Source organism: Rhipicephalus sanguineus, chromosome 10 (genome assembly GCF_013339695.2).
Source record: "Rhipicephalus sanguineus isolate Rsan-2018 chromosome 10, BIME_Rsan_1.4, whole genome shotgun sequence".
Lineage (NCBI taxonomy): Eukaryota > Metazoa > Arthropoda > Arachnida > Ixodida > Ixodidae > Rhipicephalus > Rhipicephalus sanguineus.
This window is the reverse complement of record NC_051185.1, coordinates 3,411,853-3,436,748: the sequence shown is the minus strand read 5'-3', so window position 1 is coordinate 3,436,748 and position 24,896 is coordinate 3,411,853. Positions and strand designations below refer to the sequence as shown.

The 24,896-nt window shown below is 50.3% G+C and overlaps 1 protein-coding gene across 1 annotated transcript in view; it reads right to left on the bottom strand.

Annotated features, from left to right (window-relative positions):
- Positions 1-24,896, bottom strand: part of LOC119372305 (chorion peroxidase) — a 59,951-nt gene that overhangs the window by 15,974 nt on the left and 19,081 nt on the right. The window contains exons 4-9 of the mRNA XM_037642779.2: positions 23,143-23,298; positions 22,219-22,320; positions 20,373-20,486; positions 8,048-8,183; positions 5,390-5,599; positions 3,126-3,254 (exon numbers count right to left, since the gene is read on the bottom strand). Coding sequence (XP_037498707.2) covers positions 3,126-3,254; positions 5,390-5,599; positions 8,048-8,183; positions 20,373-20,486; positions 22,219-22,320; positions 23,143-23,298 — 847 coding nt within the window. The remainder of the gene's footprint in view (positions 1-3,125; positions 3,255-5,389; positions 5,600-8,047; positions 8,184-20,372; positions 20,487-22,218; positions 22,321-23,142; positions 23,299-24,896) is intronic.

Below are 24,896 nucleotides of genomic sequence, written 5' to 3'. Positions count from 1 at the left end.
AGCAAGAGGAAGAAGACTTCTCTTTCGCGCGAGCGTGCGCATGCTACAGTTGGCTATGCTATATGTGGTTTTGCCCGCGTTAATGTCATCATCAAGACGCTCGAAGAGCAAGAGGAAGAAGACTTCTCTGTCGCGCGAGCGTGCGCATGCTACAGTTGGCTATGCTATATGTGGTTTTGCCCGCGTTAATGTCATCATCAAGACGCTCGAAGAGCAAGAGGAAGAAGACTTCTCTTTCGCGCGAGCGTGCGCATGCTACAGTTGGCTATGCTATATGTGGTTTTGCCCGCGTTAATATCATCATCAAGACGCTCGAAGAGCAAGAGGAAGAAGACTTCTCTTTCGCGCGAGCGTGCGCATGCTACAGTTGGCTATGCTATATGTGGTTTTGCCCGCGTTAATGTCATCATCAAGACGCTCGAAGAGCAAGAGGAAGAAGACTTCTCTTTCGCGCGAGCGTGCGCATGCTACAGTTGGCTATGCTATATGTGGTTTTGCCCGCGTTAATGTCATCATCAAGACGCTCGAAGAGCAAGAGGAAGAAGACTTCTCTTTCGCGCGAGCGTGCGCATGCTACAGTTGGCTATGCTATATGTGGTTTTGCCCGCGTTAATGTCATCATCAAGACGCTCGAAGAGCAAGAGGAAGTAGACTTCTCTTTCGCGCGAGCGTGCGCATGCTACAGTTGGCTATGCTATATGTGGTTTTGCCCGCGTTAATGTCATCATCAAGACGCTCGAAGAGCAAGAGGAAGTAGACTTCTCTTTCGCGCGAGCGTGCGCATGCTACAGTTGGCTATGCTATATGTGGTTTTGCCCGCGTTAATGTCATCATCAAGACGCTCGAAGAGCAAGAGGAAGTAGACTTCTCTTTCGCGCGAGCGTGCGCATGCTACAGTTGGCTATGCTATATGTGGTTTTGCCCGCGTTAATGTCATCATCAAGACGCTCGAAGAGCAAGAGGAAGAAGACTTCTCTTTCGCGCGAGCGTGCGCATGCTACAGTTGGCTATGCTATATGTGGTTTTGCCCGCGTTAATGTCATCATCAAGACGCTCGAAGAGCAAGAGGAAGAAGACTTCTCTTTCGCGCGAGCGTGCGCATGCTACAGTTGGCTATGCTATATGTGGTTTTGCCCGCGTTAATGTCATCATCAAGACGCTCGAAGAGCAAGAGGAAGAAGACTTCTCTTTCGCGCGAGCGTGCGCATGCTACAGTTGGCTATGCTATATGTGGTTTTGCCCGCGTTAATATCATCATCAAGACGCTCGAAGAGCAAGAGGAAGAAGACTTCTCTTTCGCGCGAGCGTGCGCATGCTACAGTTGGCTATGCTATATGTGGTTTTGCCCGCGTTAATGTCATCATCAAGACGCTCGAAGAGCAAGAGGAAGAAGACTTCTCTTTCGCGCGAGCGTGCGCATGCTACAGTTGGCTATGCTATATGTGGTTTTGCCCGCGTTAATGTCATCATCAAGACGCTCGAAGAGCAAGAGGAAGAAGACTTCTCTTTCGCGCGAGCGTGCGCATGCTACAGTTGGCTATGCTATATGTGGTTTTGCCCGCGTTAATGTCATCATCAAGACGCTCGAAGAGCAAGAGGAAGTAGACTTCTCTTTCGCGCGAGCGTGCGCATGCTACAGTTGGCTATGCTATATGTGGTTTTGCCCGCGTTAATGTCATCATCAAGACGCTCGAAGAGCAAGAGGAAGTAGACTTCTCTTTCGCGCGAGCGTGCGCATGCTACAGTTGGCTATGCTATATGTGGTTTTGCCCGCGTTAATGTCATCATCAAGACGCTCGAAGAGCAAGAGGAAGTAGACTTCTCTTTCGCGCGAGCGTGCGCATGCTACAGTTGGCTATGCTATATGTGGTTTTGCCCGCGTTAATGTCATCATCAAGACGCTCGAAGAGCAAGAGGAAGTAGACTTCTCTTTCGCGCGAGCGTGCGCATGCTACAGTTGGCTATGCTATATGTGGTTTTGCCCGCGTTAATGTCATCATCAAGACGCTCGAAGAGCAAGAGGAAGAAGACTTCTCTTTCGCGCGAGCTGCGCCTGTAGCGGTCGCATATGGAACTAAGGTTACGCTTACGACGCGGGATATTGCCCCAGATTAAGAACCTGGCGAGCCAGCTCCTAAAAAGATCAGTCCACTATTATCGCTCCCAGACAACGGCCGCCAGAGGATGTACAATAACGCTGGTAAGAAAGAGAAATTGACAACTACATGTTTGTAGCACGAAGCCACAAGGATTTTTCAGAAATCCATACGATTTCTCAGAAATAAAGCTTGTTGGCAAAAAATTCGTCCTGGTCCTGCGATCGAACACGGGACCAATGCCTTTCTGGGGCGGTCGCTCTACCAACTGAGCTCAATCGGCAGATCGAGCGACCGCCCCGGAACGGCGAGAATAGAATTTGGAAATCTTAACGCGACTTCGTTGAGGAGCCAAGTCGCAGAAAATCCGGTGCCGAAGTCGGCAGCATTGGCGATGAACGAAAAATTCAGATTGAGCAGAGAACAAAAACCACGGTTCAAGTCGGAACCTGACGCAAGCATTCTGCGTGGCAGTCAAGCATTCGACCGCATAGGCATCTCAGTAAAGTAAAAAGTTGGGCGAGTTGGTATTTGTTCATGATGACTGAGGGGCGCGAAAAAACGGCAGGATGCGATCAGGGTAGCTGCAAGCCTGCATTTGAGCAGACAACTGTAATCTACAGGCACAGGGGATCCGCGGAGAGGGAGATTATAGAAGCCCTCTTTATCCAGAAAGAAGGGCCGGATTGCATCAGTCACCCCTCTATCAGTCTGCAGGAAGGGGAGATAGCCTATCTACAACGTTACTTCACGCAGGCATGCTGAGCATATGGTTTTTTTGGTCGACTCGTTGGGTTAAATTTGTTTTCACTGCGTTATAAATATGTCTTTCCTGAATAAAAATATTCCAGTTGCTAGTAGCGCGTCGTCCCGTGTACTTCTTTTCGTTGTGTGCCGTTTTTTCGCGCCCCTCAGTCATCATGAGCATAGGCATCTACTCCAGCGCTTGAAACTGCTACTTCACATTTAGGTACCTACATTGCCGTTTTTCAAAGTACATTTGTTTTTTTGCTCTTAATTCTCACCCACCTGTCGAACGCTTGTGCGCGTTGTTGCATAAGGCCCCGAAGAACTGGCTCAAGGAAGCCGTCGTAGAACTCGAACGGGAAGAAATAGTTGTTTTGCAGTTCGAACGTAGTTCTGCCCAAGAGATAGTTCCTGTAATAAGAAGCGTCATTCGAATCAAAGCGGTTGCGTAGCAGTTCATTTTTTTTAACACGAAAGTGTTTTATGGCGGGGTACACCAAGACTTCAGTGGCGTATTTCCGTAACGGAAATGACGTTGCAAAAATGCACACGACCAGATGGAAAATTAAAAAAAGTTTCATCAACGGGAGTCGAACCCACGGCCTATTGGTCCGCTTCTACAGATGCCGGGCATGCTATCCACTGCGCCACGGTCACTTTTTTTTCTTTATTGCTTTTTACAACCACAACCAAAATGATCACATACAGAATATATACGGTCACGCACTCTGGAAGATTTACAAACGCGCCTTTTATATCTCCCACTTTGCTCTCACAGTGCTCGGTCAACTAAAGTCCCAAAAATATCCAGGGACTTTACGGTCAACGGGGTGGTGCCGCCGTCTGGGAGCGGTAAAGTAAAGTAATGCATTATTAGCGTGGCTTCCGCGATTAGCTCCTGCAATGCGTCGTTGCTACGCGTCCGTACCATTCGGCGCGTTTCCAATAAAAGAGCAATTTTGACAACACATTAACACACCGCGAGGTGGCGACCTTAGCCCAAGCCTCGGCCATAGCATCCATCCATATTAAAAACAGCTCTGCGACGCGCGTCTTCCTCGCCTAACGCGGCTGGGCTAGAGAGTACACACGACACGTGTAGCGTTTTCCTCTAGTCTCGTCGTGCTGTTCAAAAATCACACCATCTCCCGCTAAAGGGGACCATGAGGCGATGCGAAGCAGAGTTTTGGCATGTAGAGCCCGCGTTTCAGAAGGGGAGTGGTGAGGGGGAAAGGGGAGAGGTGAGGGGAAAGGGAAGAGGTGAGCGGAAGGGGAGCGAGGAAGTGGAGAGGGGGGAAATGGGAGAGGGAAGTGGAGAAGGGGAGGGGAGGGGGGAAGTGGAGAGGGGAGGGGGAGAGGGGAAGTGGTGAGGGTTTGCGCATGCGCAGTAAGGGTGGTCACGCCGCACACCACCACCACCGGATTGAACTCCGCTAGAAGATGCTTCACATCTAATAAGTCTTTAATATGGCGACCTTAGTTTAAGTTCTGCGTCTAATAAGCGACGCTCTTCTGGCTGTCACACTGCTGTATCTGATTACGCCCACACCGTTAACTACTACAGCTACCACAAAGGTTTCTTTAATCCTTGATCATGGACGTTAGTCGTCGGGATGGAGATGTGCCACCAAGCGTCAACGTGGGTGCATCTACGTTAGCCTAACAGCAATGGACATTGTGCAAGCTCTCTTATATCAATGTACAGCAAACATTCAACTACTTCTGTAAATACACGTTTTACTTTCGTGTTATACCGATTCCTATGACGGAGGGATGAACCACGTTTTTTTCATAGCATGCAGTGGTGTTTTTAGTGGTACGAGGTGACCTGCCAAGAATTTTGATTGTGCCAGTAGTGCTAGTGTTACGCATATTGCGACAGAGAAGCGTTTTTGTTATTCTTGCTTCCGGCATAAAACACGATCAATAAAAAGAGTTAGCATGTTATTTGGTTGTTTAGTATGCTTGTCAGTACAGTAGGAGAAATCATTACACAACGTGACAAAGAAAGTCAGCAAATAGAGGCATCAGTTATTCGAGCGTTGATGATTATTAAAGACTAATTAACTGACGGGCTAGTAGCGTCATGATTCTTGCAATTGCAGCAAAACTCAAACATAATCTTGCCTGTAGCACCGCGATCATCAAACGAGCGAAGCCATGCATTGGCACGATCGGATTGTTGAACGCTGATACGTCTCTTCGTACGCACACTATACGTCACTTAGGATCTTTCGGAGCTTACAATCGCTATCACGTTTACGGTGTCCTAATTTAGAATATAGATAATAAAAAAAAACGCTCTAGTTGAAAGTAAGAGAATAATCTTTTAGAAAGTTTCACACACATTTATGATTTAAGCCGCGTCAGCTTTTGAAAAAAAAAAAAAGAAAAAGTAAGTTTGCCGCACTCTCAAAGAAAAAAAGGAAGAAAGATCCAAAGCTAGGAGATCCGCTTTTTCACAGGTGACCAGAAGTCGGCGTCGTGCTCGCGTGAGCGTCAGGGCGCGACAATGCGACCTTCGTCATATGTTAACGGCGCCTCACGCATCGAAGGTTCCATCGATGAGCGTGTGTCCGAGGCGGAAGGCGGCGGCGGCGAACTCGTTCAGCATGGTCGCGTCCACGCTGCCATTGTAGGTGGTGAAGCCGCTGGAGCGAGGTGCGAGCCCGAAGCGAGTCATCGTCTGGGGCCCCACGACGATGGGCAGCCACTCCGAGTACACGATGTGCTGGAACTGGCACTCCACGATCCGCCTGCCAAAGCACACGCTCGATACCACCACCTTCCAAAACATGACTTAAAGCTAAGGCTACTGGCCGCGAGATCGACCTATACGCCGCGTTAGTGTGGAGAGGCCGTCGGCGGCGCGTATACAAATGCAAACAGCGGCGCTTCGTTGTGAGTGGTTTGAGCCGATTGACGGCGAATAAAATGCGTTGATTGCAGCTTACTGGTAATATATACGCTCTTCATTGTTGAATCGATGCACAAAGATTATCCAACGTTTTTTTTTTTTTTTTTTAACCTCATTGAACGTTACCATAACTAGTAAAAGAAGCGCAATCTGCTGATGAAAGGGATGCTCGCCCTGGATGACAGTCTGCGCTTACGCACTATATGACGTTTTTGGTTGTTTTCTCTGTACATGTTTAGCTTGTGTTCTGTGTGCTACGCACTGCTGTATCACGACTGAACTACTTAAGTGTTTACTTCTTGTTCATTTGTATAACAACCCATATTCCTGTGCAATGAGTTCAATAGCACTGTTCGCGCGAATACGCATACGCATTTTTTTCTGTTGTTCAGTTCTCCATGAAATGCAGGACAGTTGATAAGTTTAGTCAGGAAAGCTTCGCTTTAGCATCACGGAGACGTTCAACGCGTACGCACTTGTTCTTGCTCCAGTAACAGAATAAAAACAGGTAAGAGTTTAGCACAGAGCTTTTATCGATCGATTACGTGCACGACAGTGATGCAACAAAGGTCCGGTTATTTTATGGAATAAGTGCCTTTTCTTTTTTTTTTTTCAAACTAATGTCCGCTGCATTCCACCATTTTATAACAACTCCTCACAGACGCTCAAGATAATGTGAAAGAAAAGATGAGGTTTTGCGTGAAATTATACGACAGAAATGTAAGGCACGCCATCGGGATTGATTTTGAACATTTGGGTTCTTCAAAGCGTATCTAAATCTAAGCACACGGGTGGTTCCGCATAAATTTCGTCCCAAGTTAAAATTGCGCGCGGCAACTCTGCTTTATCACTGCCGTGTCATTCCTTTGTTTTTTTTTTAGGGGACAGTTTGAGTACCGAAGTGTGAGACTTCACTTGATAGAAATATTTCGCTGTAGCGGGATCACGACCGCACAATAAAAGGACATCATAACCACAACTAAAGCTTACTGCATAACCGATTAACTACAGTGCCACAGTTATACATCTAACAACAACGCGAAAGTGCACGGCCTAGATCCTCGTTTTTGTTTACCAACGAGTCGCTAAAACGGTGCCTTCACACACTGTTTAATGCTCCTCATGTTTGGGGCTATGCCAAGCGCACTTTATGATATGCTTAAACCAGAAAGCGGCACCAACACTGAAATGATTCTGGCGAACGAAGGGTACGACCAAGGAGGTTCTTGGGTACGACACCAATACACAGCCCTCTCGAAAGTCGCACTCACTGATCTTATTACAACGCGCATGCAGCCGAGCAAGCCCATTTGCTTCTGTACACCATGTTAGGTATACGTACGAACAGTTAAACTCGCGCTAACATAACAGAACAAACCGCCCTTTGAGAACGGGCAGGATGTACGCGCACATGCAAACACGACGTGGCTAGCAGACGACGCAGGGAGCAATCCACACTAGGCGTGCTTCAGCCAGTAGCCGCCAGGCGGCGACTCCGCTCGATCTCGCGGCCACATTGGCCGCGAGATTTGTTGCATAGCGCTAAAGTTACGGTGTACGCGAAGTTAGGGAGGACACACGGTGTACGAAGAAGACAGCGTAAACTATCAACTGGACTTATTGAAAAGACTGGAAGGGAAAGAATATTAAAAATTGGGGGAGGCGACGAGGCAGATCCGTGAAGCAGAGACAGTTTTCTTAACAGTCGCAGAACTAGGCAAGACTAACTGTGCCTCCGTTGTTGCACGACATTTCGCTATTTTCAACGCACACTTCTAGGAGGTGGGGCACTAACAGCTAACATTTGCATTATTCGTCCTATGTTGGCTGTATCCCCTTTGGTGGTTGCGTGCTTCTCAACGAGTGTCGTAACTCAGATTAATTATTTTTACTGTGAGACCAATTACAGGGCCACTGGAGGTGAAACATCGCCGTCGCCAAATGCATGAAAGAGCGAACGAAGTGCGCAGAAAGGCTTGGGCAGACGGCTGTACCGGCGAGATCCGAGCATTTCGCTCAGCCGCCCCTCGTTTGGACCGCAAAGTAGCTAAGCAGCTTGCACGTGACGTCATGGACGCAGGTTCTCAACGTACATGACGGCTTTGATGATGCCAAGGCAGCATAATCACGTGCCAATTAACCTGCTTCAATCATGATAACGACGCCGCTGGAAGGTTTGGCCTCACGAATAACGAGAGAACCTGCATGCCGACATCACAAACCCCACCATGGCGGTTTCATTGCAAAGCATCTGTACACCGAGCGTCTTATGTGGAACGAGCCTTACTTGGTCCTTTGGAATATCTCCTCGTCACTAAGTCGGAAGTTGAGCAGGCCCAGAAAGCCCGCAATGCGGTTGTGTTGACGCAGGAACGTAGTGTGCATGGCGGTCAAACCTGGGTGCTCGTTAACACGCTCATCACCTGCAATATTAAAAAAGGGCAACGTCAACGTTCGCGGGCAGCAGTGCTGTAATATGATCACTGAACAGTATTTTTTCTCAAATCATTACTGTTACCCCTCTTTCATGCACTAACCTGGGCTCCATTTACATTTATTTAGATATGTTGGTACAAAAACAATTAAGGTTGTCCTGCGCCAGCCATAGGGTGACAAAATTTCGCTAGGAAATAAAGCAAGCACTGCAATAGTTCAATTCATTTTAAAAATATGTTTCATCTAAAAAACCGATCACGTCGGTCAGAGGTGCAAGTGCGCCATCTAGAAGTATGTCACCAAGAGAAGCAGTATGCGTATAACTTGTACAATGTGTTCTACGGCGAAACTGTGTACGATTCTTTGGTGGGATTTCTCCGTGTCTGCCGACAGGAAACTCCCTGAGATGAACGAATAAACTGAAATAAATCTTGCTAGATTTAAACTTGGCGCCCACGGCCCACGTCCCATACCCATGCTTGCAGAAAGTGAATATGATCTGAACCATATGAATGCCTATAAAAAAGAATCCACAGTGCAAAACAAATGTAAAAAAAAAACTTTCCGTGAAGGCTTCGCCGACTTTCGTGGTAGTGGTTGTCAGGGAATGGGTAATCTTTCTAAGATAGCCGCACTCTCCGTTCGGAGGAGATGGGTAGGCAACGGACCCACCCAGCGTGCACATAAGTGGTTCGACTGTGACCGGCGATAGGTTCACGCCTGATCGAACACGGGCCAGGGGCAAGAGACGGGAGACAGCGTACATACTAAACAAATGTCCACTTTACTACAGAAACATAAAAAGTCACAGTTTCGCCGCAACGGCGAAGCAATGAATGCGATGGCAACAAATTGGAATGTAACGCGAAGAACGGAAAGCAGCTCGAAATTTCCAGCGCGTCGCTCAAGCGCAAAAGACGCACGAAAAGAACACACACAGGGCGAGCGCGAACTATCAAGTGTCACAGTTGTTACTTATTTGTGGTTGAACAACGTGCTCGTTTCGCAAACGCAGCCGCTGCAGCGAGCGCAGTGACCTTGATACGCTCAGTAACTTCAGCGCGGACATCGCGGTGAAAGCACAAGATATACAACCCCCCCTCCTCCCTCCACGAGATAATCGCGCACGCAGGCGACCACGCCCTGTAGGGCGAAGTGCATGGAGGCGCGCGCGCGCGCAACGCTACGAGCGGGGCGATGTAAAGCACGCCCATCGCGCAATTCGCGCCATCTCGCTGGTGAGCAAGAAAGCACGCTGAACTAAATGGTGTATATAAATAGCTCGCCGTTAGAATGCTGAAAGACGGTACTCTTCGTGGCCTAGCCGTGTAACGCCGCGCTCTGCGGAGCGAGAGGTCGCCCGTTCTATTCCGCGCGTCGGAAAATATTTCTGAATTATTTTTCTTTGTGGCTTATATATATATATATATATATATATATATATATATATATATATATATATATATATATATATATATATATATATATATATATACATATATATTATAAAGACGTTTATTAGCGGGCACTCGGCGACGATAAACGACTGCGACAGTCAAGGCGGGGTGCCGACTCTGAGCGCGAGGAGCGTGCTGTCCCAGAAGAGCGGAAGAGGACGACCCACTAGTAAGCGCTCGAGAGGGCGACCCATTACAGGCTTCCAACGCTTCGCTACAATTACCCCGGGTACGAAAAGGGAGCCGCCTGGCGACCTAACGGCTTGTCACTATGAGCGGGTCATGGTAGGGTTTCAGGCGCTCAACGTTGACAATGTCGCGCCCTCGACGGCGCATGTCCGAAGATGGTTCAAGGGGTTCGATCACGTAGTTGACCGGGGACGTGCGTTCGACGACACGGTAGGGGCCGTCGTATTTCGGCAGTAGTTTTGAAGAGAGGCCAGGTGCAGTGGTAGGGACCGAGAGCCATACGAGTGCTCCAGGGAGGAACGTGGGCGCAGAAGTGGTGGTGTCACCGCGAATGCTCTTCTGCCGCCCTTGGTCATTCGTAGTAAATGTCTTGGCAAGCTCCCGACACTCCTCAGCGAGTCTTGCTGTGGCAGAAATAGGCGCACACTCAGACGGGTCCGGCTTGTAGGGAAGGATTGTGTCGATCGTGTGCGACGGGTGCCTGCCGTACAATAAGAAAAAGGGCGAGAAACCAGTAGTGCTCTGCGGGGCGGTGTTATAGGCGTAGGTGACAAAAGGCAGAATGGCATCCCAATTTGTGTGATCGGCGGCGACGTACATCGAGAGCATGTCGCCGAGCGTGCGGTTAAAGCGTTCGGTGAGGCCATTCGTCTGCGGGTGGTAAGCAGTAGTTTTCCGGTGAACAACGTTGCACTCTTTGAGAATGGCTTCGACGACTTCGGACAAGAAGACACGACCTCGATCGCTGAGCAGCTCCTGGGGTGGACCGTGGCGCAGCATGAATCGGTGCAGCAGGAAGGAGGCAACATCGCGCGCTGTAGCCGCTGGGAGGGCGGCAGTTTCGGCGTATCGCGTAAGGTGGTCAACAGCGACGATGGCCCAGCGGTTACCAGCCGACGTTAGAGGAAGTGGTCCATACAAATCGATGCCAACGCGCCCAAACGGCCGGTCAGGGCAAGGTAGAGGTTGCAGACCTGCCGGCGACAGGTGCGTTGAAGTTTTGCGGCGCTGACAATCGATGCAGGAGCGAACGAACTTCTGCACGTAGCGGTACATCCCTCGCCAAAAGTACCGTTGGCGAATGCGGTGGTAGGTTTTCGATACCCCAGAGTGTGCACACTGCGGGTCAGTGTGGAACGACTCGCATATGTCAGAACGCAGACTGCGGGGTATTACGAGTAGCCACTGGCGGCCGTCGCCGTAATTGCGTCGGTGGAGGAGGTCGTCGCGAACGGCGAAATGGTGCGCTTGACGACGCAATGCGCGAGTGGATGGTGTCGCCGATGGATCACTCAGCAAGGCTATCAGTGAGGCAATCCAGTGATCCTTGCGCTGTTCAGTGGCGATGGTTTGAATGTCGATAGACGAAACGGCATTGTGAGACACTGAGCTGGAAGCATTGTCGTCAGGCAAGGGGGAGCGCGAGAGTGCGTCGGCGTCAGCATGCTGGCGTCCGTTGCGGTAGAGCACGCGGATATCGTAGTCCTGTAGGCGAAGTGCCCAGCGGGCGAGGCGGCCTGAGGGATCCTTCAATGACGACAACCAGCATAGTGCATGATGGTCGGTGATGACATCAAATGGGCGACCATACAAATAAGGTCGGAATTTCGTAAGGGCCCAGATGATCGCCAGGCATTCCTTTTCGGTGACGGTGTAATTGGTCTCGGCTTTAGTAAGCGTACGACTTGCATATGCCACGACATATTCAGGGAACCCTGGTTTGCGCTGCGCAAGGACAGCGCCAAGGCCAACACCGCTAGCGTCTGTGTGTACCTCTGTAGGGGCCGCAGGGTCGTAGTGGCGTAGTATGGGAGGCGACGTCAACAAACGACGGAGCTTTGCGAAAGCGTCGTCGCACTCCGACGACCACGAATGGAGGGGCCCGTTACTTCCGAGAAGCTTCGTCAGTGGCGATATGATAGTCGCGAAATTTCGAATGAAGCGCCGAAAGTAGGAACACAGTCCTACGAAACTGCGCAGTTCTTTGACGGACGTAGGTTTGGGGAACTCAGTCACGGCCCGAAGCTTGGCGGGATCAGGAAGAATTCCGTCCTTGGACACGACGTAGCCGAGGATTGTCAGCTGCCGTGCTGCAAACCGGCACTTCTTTAGATTCAGTTGCAGACCGGCGTCGCTCAAACGCGTCAAAACATGCCGTAGGCGTTGAAGATGCGTGGAGAAGTCCGGAGCAAACACGACGACGTCGTCGAGGTAGCACAAGCACGTGTGCCATTTCAGGTTGCGCAGAACGGTATCCATCATGCGCTCAAAGGTGGCGGGCGCATTACACAGCCCAAACGGCATGACGTTAAATTCGTACAGGCCGTCGGGCGTGACAAAGGCGGTCTTCGGTCGAGCGTCATCAGCCATAGGTACTTGCCAGTACCCTGAGCGCAAATCGAGAGGTGAAAAGAATTCGGCGCCTTGCAAGCTGTCAATCGCGTCGTCTATTCGCGGCAGTGGATACACGTCCTTACGAGTGATCTTGTTGAGTCGTCTGTAGTCCACACAGAACCGCACAGAACCGTCCTTCTTCGCAACAAGAACGACAGGAGACGCCCAGGGGCTGTTAGAGGGTCGAATGACATCACGTCGAAGCATGTCGTCGACTTGCTCGGTGATTACACGGCGTTCGGCGGGAGATACGCGATATGGACGTTGCCGCAGTGGCAGGTGGTCGCCAGTGTCGATGCCATGCGTAACGGCCGACGTGCGGCCGAGAGAAGTTTGAGCGACATCGAAAGAAGGGCGAAATTCTTCCAACAGGTCCAAAAGCTGGGAACGCTGGACCTGCGTAAGGTTGTCAGCTATGGAGGAACCAAATATGTCAGCGTGTGATGAACCAGACGTCGAAACAGCACTGAGCGTGCTCGAACTTCGGCCGTGCGAATCATCGGGCTCGTCCATAACTTGTGCGTCTTCGAGGGGTTCTATGCTGCCCAGACATTCCCCTCGCACCAACGTAACACTGTACGGGGAGGGGTTGATTACATAAATAGAGGTGCTGCCCTGGGTGACTTGAACAGTCGCGAAAGGCACCAGCAAGCCTTTCCTCGTGCAAACACGGTCATATGGCGAGAGGAGTGCAACGGTGTCGGATAGGCTGGCGCAGTAAACTGACACCGCCGTTGACGAGTTTGCAGGCACTTTTATGTCGTCTTTGACGAGTATCTTGCTCGCAGCCGATGGACTGTCTGCCGGCGTCAAATTAGAGAATGGTGAGAGCTCTATTTCGGCGGGTGCGCAATGAATTACGGCGTCGTGGCGGGAGAGAAAATCCCATCCGAGGATGACGTCGTGAGAGCATGCAGGAATTATGATCAATTCGACGGCGTACATAGCGTCCTTAATCATGACGAGGGCTGTGCATACCGCTGTAGGGTGAATGCTTTGGGCGCTGGCTGTACGGAGGGAGAGCCCGGAAAGTGGCGTCGTCACTTTTCGCAGTATTCGGCTAAGCTTTGCGTCCATAACGGATACGGCGGCTCCAGTGTCGATAAGGGCAGATGCACGAACACCGTCCACAAACACGTCTATCACGTTCGATGGGCTTCGCTGAGGGCTTTCGCAGTTCGACAGCATCGCAGCCCTTGCCTCGTGGACTGCGACGACTAGTTTTCCTGGTCTCGTGGGACCAGACGTGGCCGCATCGGTGACAGCGAGCGGCGTCGTGGTGACGGGGAACGGCGGGTAGATGGAGCGGGGCGAGACGTCGGCGACAGTGGCGTAGGTGGGTCGTAATATGGGCGGTTCGCCGGGCTGGTGGCAGGCGACGCGACTCTAGGCGGCTGCACGCGATTGCAATACCGCGCCACGTGGCCGGCGTAACCGCATGCGAAGCATATGGGGCGGTTGTCAGGTGTGCGCCATCGGTTCGCTGGGGCAGGGCCCGCCCATGGTGCAGGACGGGATTGACGGGGCGGCAACTGATAGGACTGGACGGTGGGCTGCAGTCGTGGCCTGTGCGTGACGTCGGCGCAGGTTACCGGCACATCCGCTTCGAAAGAATGAGGTCGAGCGGAGGCTTCGGCGTAAATGTGTGGGGCAGCCGTAGGGATTGCTGGGGGCGTTCTTGCGACCACTTGGGCGTAACTCAAGGGTGCAGGAGCCGTATGGTGCTGGTGGTACTCGGGCATGACCTCTGCGATTTCTTGCTCAATTGCTCGACGGAGCGGAGGCAGAAGGGTGGTCGACGGCTGTTGGACGTACTGCGGGCGAGCAAAGTCCAGCAGAGAGAATTGGCGCGCGATTTCCTCGCGCACGAATGTCTTCATCTCTGCGAGCAACGCGGAGTGGTCGGATATGGTCGACAAGCCAGCGAGCTCGGCGTCGCGTGATGGAGAGCGACGGGTCATCGATCGCTGCCGGCGCAGCTCCTCATAGCTTTGGCAGAGCGTTATGACCTCAGCCACTGTGCTGGGGTTCTTGGCGAGCAGCATGGTGAAGGCGTCGTCGTCGATGCCTTTCATGATGTGCCGGATCTTGTCTGATTCGGACATGGTGGCGTCGGCTTTCTTACAGAAATCGAGGACGTCTTCAATGTAACTGGTGAATGATTCACCGGCCTGCTGAGCGCGTTCACGTAAGCGCTGTTCGGCCTGCAGCTTACGAACGGCAGGGCGGCCAAACACATTGATAATGGCGGTCTTGAAGTCGGACCACGTTGTAAAATCTGATGCGTGGTTGTTGTACCACAAGCCCGCCACACCCGCGACGTAGAAAACGAGGTTAGTCAGCTTTCCTGCCTCGTCCCATTTATTCGGGACACTCACGCGCTCGTAAATCGCGAGCCAGTCCTCCACGTCGGTGCCATCTGCGCCAGTGAAGACCGGAGGGTCGCGGATACGAGGCACACCTGGGCAGGAGGTCGGTGTAGGCGGGGCCGTTTGCTGGGAGGCGTCTTGAGGCATCGTAGGCGGCAGGGTACGGGATCGAAGAGCCAGGGGCATCGAATGAGGGCCGAAGTTGTTGTGAAAGCCCAGCACCCTCCACCAAATTATAAAGACGTTTATTAGCGGGCACTCGGCGACGATAAACGACTGCGACAGTCAAGGCGGGGTGCCGACTCTGAGCGCGAGGAGCGTGCTGTCCCAGAAGAGCGGAAGAGGACGACCCACTAGTAAGCGCTCGAGAGGGCGACCCATTACAGGCTTCCAACGCTTCGCTACAATATATATATATATATATATATATATATATATATATATATATATATATATATATATATATATATATATATATATATATATATATATATATATATATACTGTGATGACGAAGAGCGGCACCGAGGCTCTGGCACGCGGGCATCTAGAGGGAGGTAGAGGAAGTAGTAGTTCAGAATAGAACAGCCGGCCCGCAGCAAGGGTGCTGTCTCTGTCTCTCATTCTTTTACAATGGCGCAGCCTACGACGCGAATTGAACCTCGAAGCTCAAGCCACGTGTCCTTGAGGGTCGTCGGCTGCGCGGGTCTCTCCATCCAAGGAACGCCGTCCACGCTTCCTCGATCATGAACTCCACGACTCGACCGCTGCTGCCGCTACTCATGGAATCATCCGCGGACGGCGTCCATGCCTCTTCGGTGGTTCCAGCATACGACCTTCCAGGAACCGTGCTACCACTTTCGTCTGGGAATTTGCACGGGCCCCTGTCGTCTGTGAACGTCGCGTACGCGTCCCGTGACACGCATTCGGTGCCCAGGACTCTTCCAACACGTGAGCATCCAAGGGACGCTGTTCAGGCTTCCTTGGGCGTGGATGTTGCCGTCGGGAGTACTGCTACCACCGCATACTCCATGTACGTGAATCCTCGCCCTTTGTACGCCTCATCCGACAGCGTCGCGGAGCTGTTGCGTACCATCGCACAACTCCGCGTCGAGATTAACGTCTGGATAGCGCGGTGCTCCGAGCTGTGTCCTGCCGCTATACCATCATTGTGCGCAACGCATTCCCTGTTAGCTGCAGCTGCCTCACAAGACCTTGAATCCAGCTCAATCCGGACCGCAGAGAGCTCCGGTGTGCCCTCCGCAGCTCACATACCAACTGGGCTGCTTGGCGTCGGCATACTCCGAATTTTCGCCTGCCGCCCCACCATCGCCGGCTGTCCGCGAATTACCAGAGTTCCACGGTTTGCAGAACGACGCCGACAACTGTGTGGAAACCGTGAACGCTATCGGAGCTCGCGAGTGCTGGACGGATCAGCAGCAGTGGTGCGTGGCCATCGACCGCCTTCGAAATGGTGCCGCGGCGTGGCACAGGTACGAAGGCGTGAGGCAGCAATCCTGGGCGGAGTGGTGCATCAGGCTCATAGCTGCATTTGGACCGATTGACCACCACCTCGCTGCCACCACCCAGTCCAACCTCACCGCAACCGAGGATGGAGCTCTGAAGGGGCACTACCTCAAGGCTGCAACTGCGCATTGCAGCTCACCTGCAGACAGTGTTTCAACCTGCTCTGGGACAAACACACAAATGAGACCAGGCTCACCACCTCAGGCCACGGACTCGGCGTCGGTAACTAACACAATAACGTCTCTGACAGACGCCGAGACCATATCTCGTTCACAGCCATTGGAGAAGCGATACCGACACTCACCATCGTATGAGCACGTCACTGCGACTTCTTTGCACCAGCGGCAGTCGGAGAAGCGGCCCTCACTTCACGCGAAACTTGACCTGTCTGTGAATTCTGGGAAAGAGGTCCTTCTTCTCGCGTCAAAGCATGGTACTCCGCTTTCAACGCAGTCATTGGCCGAATGCGCAGACGCTCACCTACTGCTCAGCGACATATCGCCTCACGAAGTCAAATCGATAGATGAGCTTCAAAATTGGCTAGCGCAAAATTGACAAGGACTACAAAGGAACACAGACGTACAGGACAATGTGCTTCTGTGTTCTTTTGTAGTCCTTGTCAATTTCGCGCTAGCCAATTTTGAAGATTATGAACCAACTAGCCCCACAACGTATACTATTAAGCTCGATAGATGATGCCACATTCGCCAAGGGTCAGTCCATCCATTTCATCAAGCGGGTACCCAAGCATGGCTGAACCTACACCTCAGCCAGAAGAAGCCGATGTCCGTCAGCCCTGCCTCCTGGCGTGCGAGCCCGTTTACGACAGGAACAACTTCATTCAGACTGTCACTGTGTTGCCTGAAGGCCACGTGGAACGACGGAGTCGTTTTTTGCACGGGATCCGTCACTGGTCGACCGGGCGTCGACAAGTTCGAAGGGAGAGGCAGCGAGATCGAGATGGCTTTGGACACCCGTGACAATCTTGGCACAGGGTGCTCACATGTCCGACCTCGCTGGCATTCTTTGTCCAGCCATTATGTACCGACTCAAGACTCAAGCCCGGAAGAGGACAATGTAGATGATACGTGCCACCGCAAATGGCATACGGCCAGCGTAAACGTGCGACCACAACAATACAGTCAGCGCCATCAACCAGAGCCATCGTCATCGGCAGTATTGCAAGCCAGACTGCACCGTGCCCGAGACCTGCGACCGCTACAACATAGCCAGTGTCGACCGCCAGAATCATATTTGGCAAACTTCCAACTGAAGTTCCAGCATCGCCGACCCATGCCACTCCGAAATGGTCAGTGTCGTCTACCAGACATACTTATGGCAGGTTCACGAGGAAAGTCACAGCGTGGCCGGGACCGACCACCAGAAACATTGTCGGCAGCTCAGCCGACAATACTTGCAGTCATGGGCGAGTGTGATGACGAAGAGCGGCACCGAGGCTCTGGCGCGCGGGCGGCTAGAGGGAAGTAGAGGAAGCAGTATTTCAGAATAGAACAGCCGGCCCGCGCAGCAACGGTGCTGTCTCTGTCTCTCATTCTTTTACAACACACACACACACACACACACACACACACACACACACACACACACACACACACACACACACACACATATATATATATATATATATATATATATATATATATATATATATGACGGCGACGGCAAAAACCAGTCGAGAGTGTCCATATCATTGCTATCGCAATAAAAGCACACGAGACAAAAAAAATACGCCTACTGCGTGCGAGAAACCTCGCTACCTCTACGCAACACAAAACGCGCACCACGTGGCGACTAACCCCCCCAAATACTCAGAACTACCAACCTCGCTCAAAAAATACACGCGGCATTATGCATACCAACACTGCGCTAACATGTATACAACAAAAACAACTCGCGATGAATGAACAAACAATGGATGTAACCCGATTAAAGGGGTACTGACACCTTTTTTCGAAGGCGAGTTTCCTCTGGCATACAATTCTCCTGTATGCAGAGACGGCTCTGAGCAAGTGTGAAGCTCAGCAAATGCTGATATGTCAAGTTGATATTAAAGTCAATATTTCCATGGCGCACCTACTGACATCGACACTAGCTTGACGTCAGGCTATAGTGCATATTCTGGGGACTTCACGCTGCAGTCTGGCTAGTTGTGATGACGTTAGGTACCAAAACTTCCAAGATGGCCACTTCCCTTACAAAAATATTTGGTAACATTAAGTTGACTGTCTAAAGACAATTGTAGAACCTACCAACAATCAAAAGAGTGTCTACCAACTGTCTTTAGACGTCTGTACCAACAATCAATCAACGCTCTGGCTGCAATTGGCCACCAACTTTGAACAGACTCGTGTTCATAGGTTGTCTGGTGACCTCGTAGTAACGCCCTATCAGCAATGTTCAACAGGCACCCTATCACTGTGAGCAAAAAAAAAAAAAAAGCCGAGATGGGAGTAAATGGACTCGTCCTCTAGCGCATGCCCCTCTGGGGGTTTTATATACTCCGTCCAGGGGAGTAAAAAATTTACCCCCTTTAAGGACGGAGGTTTTGGATGGACTGAGGGGAGTATTTGTTTACATCCATAGGGGAGCTTTTCGCTGTCGCACCATGCGCCAGAGAATCTTTAATTAAATTAGCATCGAAACACGCAAACTCGATCACACGTACACAAACATGCACACAACATTCGCAAAGTAATACAACACTCACACTGTCAACCGCTCGCCACCCGCTCTTCACAACCAAACTTTGGTCACCGAGTATATATAGGCACCACATCTTGACCTCCAATGTAGTTCAGATGGGACACTTCCGTGTAATTAAGCAACAAACATTCATGGCGTACGTGTAAATTTGTGGTGGGCTTATAGATACCACTGAGGCACACCTATCTTTTACTAAAAATCCGCCTAACATTCAACGACTTTTTTAAATTAGCGAACTTTATACAAAAGTAAGAAGCAGGCCTTCAGACGGTCTACAAAAAATAGTCTTTATACAAAAGTAATAAGGAGGTCTTTAGACGGTCTACATAAAATAGTCTTTATACAAAAGTAAGACGGAGGTCTTTAAACGGTCTATTGACAAATGTTACTAGATCGCACATGTTACTAGACGGTCACCAATGTCAATAGATGGTTACTAGGTGGTCTACTCAATGTTACTAGCCATTTTTGTAAGGGTTGTGCGTCATAAAAACTTCCAAAATAGCCGCTTGTGCGCCACCAACGTAACCACGGTGCTGAGCGGCCGTGGAAACGTCAGTATATATTGTGCAAGCACGTGACGAGAAGCTCATACCGTGCTATGACGTCAGGGTACAGTAGGAACCGCAACCAGCTAACTCGTGCTTAGCACTGAAAAAACGACAACTGAAAATATTCATGTCAGTAACCCTTTAAGAAAGTCCTGACGAGAGCCGTTGAACGCGGCGCTAGGTGTGGGTGCCTCGTCGAAGGTCCGAGCTGGTGGGCTGCTGCTTCTCTGTCTTACACCGCTGGTCCAGGTTGAACAGGTACTCGAGTTACACGCCACAGCCGAAGATTGCCCGAACTCGAGCCACGGCTTCGACTTCAAAGTCAGGCTGCCGGCCACCGTTTTGCCTAACCTCCAACAACACGTCCACACGCTTCCACCGTCCAACGAACTCTGTCCCCCACTGCCCCCTCTCCCTCGTCATCCGTCTGTCGTCCGCCACGGAACCGGTCTTCTGGCACACGGCATGGGCTGCGAGATTGCGCGCCGGCGTACACAGAAAAGCGGTGGTTTATTCCCCCACCAGCGGGCGCTCAGTGATGGGGCCCAGTTCACTCTATACCACCGTTGAGTCCAGTGCGCGGATTTTGTGACAGTGGTATAAGAACCCTCTCTGCGGGGCGAGATGATTCTCGGCATCAAATGAATAATAATAATAATAATAATAATAATAATAATAATAATAATAATAATAATAATAATAATAATAATAATAATAATAATAATAATAATAATAATAATAATAATAATAATTTTTCCCGTATGCTACTCATTCTCAAACTGTATATTTGGGCTAGATGGTTGCTCATTACCACTCTAGTGGGAACGGCCTTCTTTTGACATCCAAGAACGCGAAACAACAAGCTTTGAATCCAACTTGCGTTTTGCGCGTCAGGGCATTTCAGAAATAGATAAATGTGCGAATCATGCGCGCAAGCCTTTTCTGCTGAGTCTCGAGTCACTCACCTGCCCTAAAACAGTACTGGCCCTGCGATGGATTGCTGCAGCGGTCCTCGTTGACGTGGAAGCTCCGGGGAAGCAGCTCCCCCGCGAAGAAGTCGTACTGGTGCTTCATAAATCCTGCGAATAAGTGCGGCTTATATCGTCGAAGCTTTCATTATAATGGCGCTTTCCGTCAAGGTTTCCGCTATGTTTTATCACCTGTTGCCACACACAAAAAAAAAAAAAAGCTCGGTCGGACGTTACACTCTCTCGAAGGCCTGCTTATAGAATCGCGGACCAGACTTCTTGCAAGACATAATGAGTCGCTTTGTGAAAGACACGCGTTAAATCGCCTTGACGTTCACAGTCTATTGTGAAGCACTGCACGGGCCTGGGCCGACCCGAAAGCCCGGGACCGGCCCGACCCGTGGGCCGGGGCGGGCCGTCCGAAGCAATTTTCGGCGGGCCCCGGCTGGGCTCCGGCTTGAAAGTGCGGGCCTGGGCCGGGCCCGGGCTTGAAGCCGCGGGCCTGGGCCGGACTCGGGCCCGCTCATTAAAAGGCCTAAGTTGGGCCTTCAAGCACAAGCTAACGTTATGCATTGCATGCCGGATTAATTTCGACCACCTGGAGTTCTTCAACGTGCACCTAAAGATAAGTACATGGGTGTTCTTGACTTTCGCCCCCATTAAAATGCGGCCGCCATGGCCGCGGGAATCGCACCCGCGTCCTGGGACTTAACAGCGAAACAGCTTAACCGCTGAGCTACCACCGTGGGCAAAGCAACATTTCGGTGCATGTACACACCGGATTTTCCGTCCGATCGCCCGCTACAAAGCTCAAGGCATCATTAATAATCATCATCAACAACTAATATCCTCTAGCGGGCCCGGGCCGGGCCTGTTCATGAACACGCGCGCCCTGGATAAGTTTAGTAATGAACGCCCGGGCCCGGGCTGGGCTCGGGCTTCATAAAGCGGGCCCGGGCCGGGCCCGTGCAATGCTCTAGTCCACTGCCTAACCACAAGCGCGCCTTTCCAGAGATTGACAAAGGTGTATTGGAACCAAGGAGCGGGTTAATGGTCCTCCTACCCATGGGCGTCGGCATGGTTTGGTCTTGGGGGGCGCAAACCCATGTCGCACCGCGGCTGAGGTAGGGGGCTGATGTACGTCACTGCCAGTTCAGTTCAGTTCGTGACATCTTGAAAAGAGCGCAAGAACGACACGAACAAAAGAAGTTAGATGCAAGTCCTTCCACATTCCTTTGTCCGCGTCGTTCCTGCGCCGTTTTCGAGCTGTTCAAGTGCTATTACCAACTAGCCTAGCCATCAATTCTTCTGCAGTTCAGTTTAATACCTTAAGTACCCCTTGGGAGGTGTTATATAAGGGGTAATTACATGATAGACAAATACGAAAATGCTCTTAATGCTCTTAATAGTGCAGAGGTTTGCAAGAAGTGTGCAGCGTCACAGAGAACGCGTCCAGGTGGGGCACTGCAGAAGCTGGAGATAATTTTGTCGCAGCTGCGTCCAAAGAAAACTTGGCCCCATAGTTTTCGGTTTTCCAGTGCGCTGCCGACAGCATTACCGAAGCATTAGAGGCGGTTAGAAACCACGCGACCAGATATTTTCACTCCGCGTTTTCATATGACGTCACGTCGCTAAAATTGCCATGTGGTCTTTCACCTCTCGTCCATCGTCGCGGTGCCTGTCGCTCTACCACAAATTCTCTTTGAGCGCTCTTGCGGGCCCTCTACGATTACTTAGAGAGGTGCACCTTCAAAAGGAGCGTATCGTGCTTATTATGACCAACACACTTCACCCGAACATTGTGCCAGCATCTCGGTGAGGCAGCCAACATATTTCAGCTTACCGTTACTCATCGTCCGTAGTCTCAGTGTGTCTGCCGCCGAGCTCCCGTAGATTTGAGAAGTGTCTATGTATGACGTCAGAATGTCCTGTTGTTGTCGCTGCCCTGAAAGGTCAGAACCAACGAAGGCGGACGCTTGGCAGTTCCCGCATATTTTGGCTAAATAATTTCAGCGCGTGCAAAAATTTCACTCGGAATACTAATCAGGCACGTGACCACGTATCTCCTTCAACACACGTATAAGCGTGATTATATGAAGCGATAGCGTGAGAAGTCAGTACGCACTGAAATGCCTTTTCATATGAAAGACTCTCTGGGGCAACCTTCGGATGGGAACCCTCAGAGAAACCACGCGAGAAGTTCTGAAAAAGCCGCATTTATCGGAACGGAGGTTCCAACACTCGCTGGCCCGCTGCAGCAAGACCAAAGTGAACAACGATTTTTCCACATTGGTAAATTACGATTTCACGGTGCCGAACCTAAACCACTCTTACCACGACAAGACGCTTGGTAAGCGAGGAAACACGCAGAAATAAAATACACGTGGCGACGCCACCTTCAAGTTCTCGCACCAGCTCGCCGTGACGTCATAGATTTTAACGGCATCTGCCAGGGCCCGCATAATCGTTTGTCGGTAAAAATTGTTTACATCGTGTTTTGAGCGACCTATAGTCTTTGACATAAGAAGTTTCAGAAAATTTCTGAGCACCAGCTTTGCCAAAATACGCAAAAAGACTTGAAATTTGTGACGTCACACTGACGTTTCCGTGCCGAATTTTCGGAGCGATATTCAAAAATAATATTTGGCTTTCATTTCGCCTTCTAATAATTTTCCTGTGATGGCGAAATAATGACAGTAGAATCGAGAAGGAAAAATTAATTAGCCCAATATAACGCCGGCTGGTATTCGAATCTCGGCCTACTCACCCAGCGTGCAGCGCGTGCACGGAGCTGAGCGGGGAAGGTTCATGCAGGTCTGGTTGAAACGAGCGAAGAAAGGATCGTCCGAAGGAATGTCGAAGGAGAAGCAATTTGATGCGTTGCGTCTTTCTGGAGAGCAGCAATCGATGACGTTGTTGGGATCTGCACGTTCAGAGATAACATTAATAATTACTTTTCTACAAATGTAACTAGATTACACTACAGCTGGCCCGGCCCAAGCGATGAGATTACATTACTGTTAGGTTTGAAGAGTAATAGAATTACTTTGAAATTATAAACCGTAACAAAAGTTAGCTCCATCTTTCTGGGGATTAGCAGCTAAGCCAGAGGTGGCAAAATTACTCCTAGAAGTCATTAAATTGCGTTACAAATTGAAGGTGCTTAAAATCAATGACATTACATCCCTATTACATTTAAATATTAATGAAGTTACTTGGAAATTACTTTAACAAAAGTTATTCAAGCAACGCTATTCAAGGTTTCGAGTTCGGATGCCACGCGCCTTTTCTGTGGGCCTGCCTCGTTTCAACGTTTGAGGTATGGCACTCAGGCCTACTCGTCCCTCTTATTTTTCGTTCCATTTTTAAGGTCAGTTTCTCTTGCTATGTTTTAGCGAGAAGTAATTACGAAAGAGATTTTCTCGAAGGTCCACGTATTACATCACATTGTTAAATTACAGGCCCACATCAATAACTTATTACATGAATAATTTGGCCGCGCATTGCAGAAAAAAAAGACCTTCGTGCTAATCATTTTACGAAAGAAAAACTGTCGCGTTCCGCTCCGAGCAAAAAACACGGTTTGGGAAATTTTTGACATTGAGCATCTTGGAGGATTGCAAGGATATTTGTGCTCGCGGGTTCTGAGTTTGAATATGCAAAAAGACGTTAATTTTTACCATATCCTGCTGTTCGTTTCACTTTGGCCCTCTCTGCCCCTCAGTCTTTTATCTTAGCATGTGCGCATGCCCGTTTGAGACGATGATGATTACGTTTTTTTTTAAAGACAAAAAAAGCCACAGTTTTGCCGCAAGGACGAAACATTAGTGAACGCGATAGCAACAAATTAGAATGCCGTACGAAGGCTGGCCGCTTTACGAGCACTACAATGAGTCGAAAACATGATCTTGCCAAGTAAGCAGCCGGCGTGCTGCTGCGTGGCCAGACCTCTACGATGAGAGAGAGACTCGATGGCCGTGCGGTCTAACGCGTCACGCCGCGGAATGAAGGGTCGCTAGCCCGAATGCCTGGTCGCCGGCTTCGGAAAAAATTTGTCTCAACCATATTATAGTAATGCCACGACAGTGACAAAACTAAAAGCAGCTGGGCGCAATGACCGAAGAAGATAACGACGAGGTGTCGTCACACAAGATATATATATATATATATACCGGGTGTCCCAGCTATCTTTAGCCAAGGGTTCAAAATACACTATTAGAGGCGCAGGCGAGTGAAATCAGCTGCAAATTCCTGACAGTCACCTTGCGCACTACAGACAATTTTTTGTTTTGTAATTAATTAATTTCCTAATTAGGTTTATTTAACTAAATTGTTGAATATTGACTTTAGGCAGGAAATGCGACTTGCAAAGTTCGAGAGCGTCTTCACAAACCCCCATCGCATTATTTGCGACAGAGAAAGCCTCACGTATACCATTTTTTCCAAGCTGCAAAGAAATCCCCCCGCGAAATACGAAAAGAGCCACGTGACTAGTGCATTCACGCGACAGCGAACGTGCTC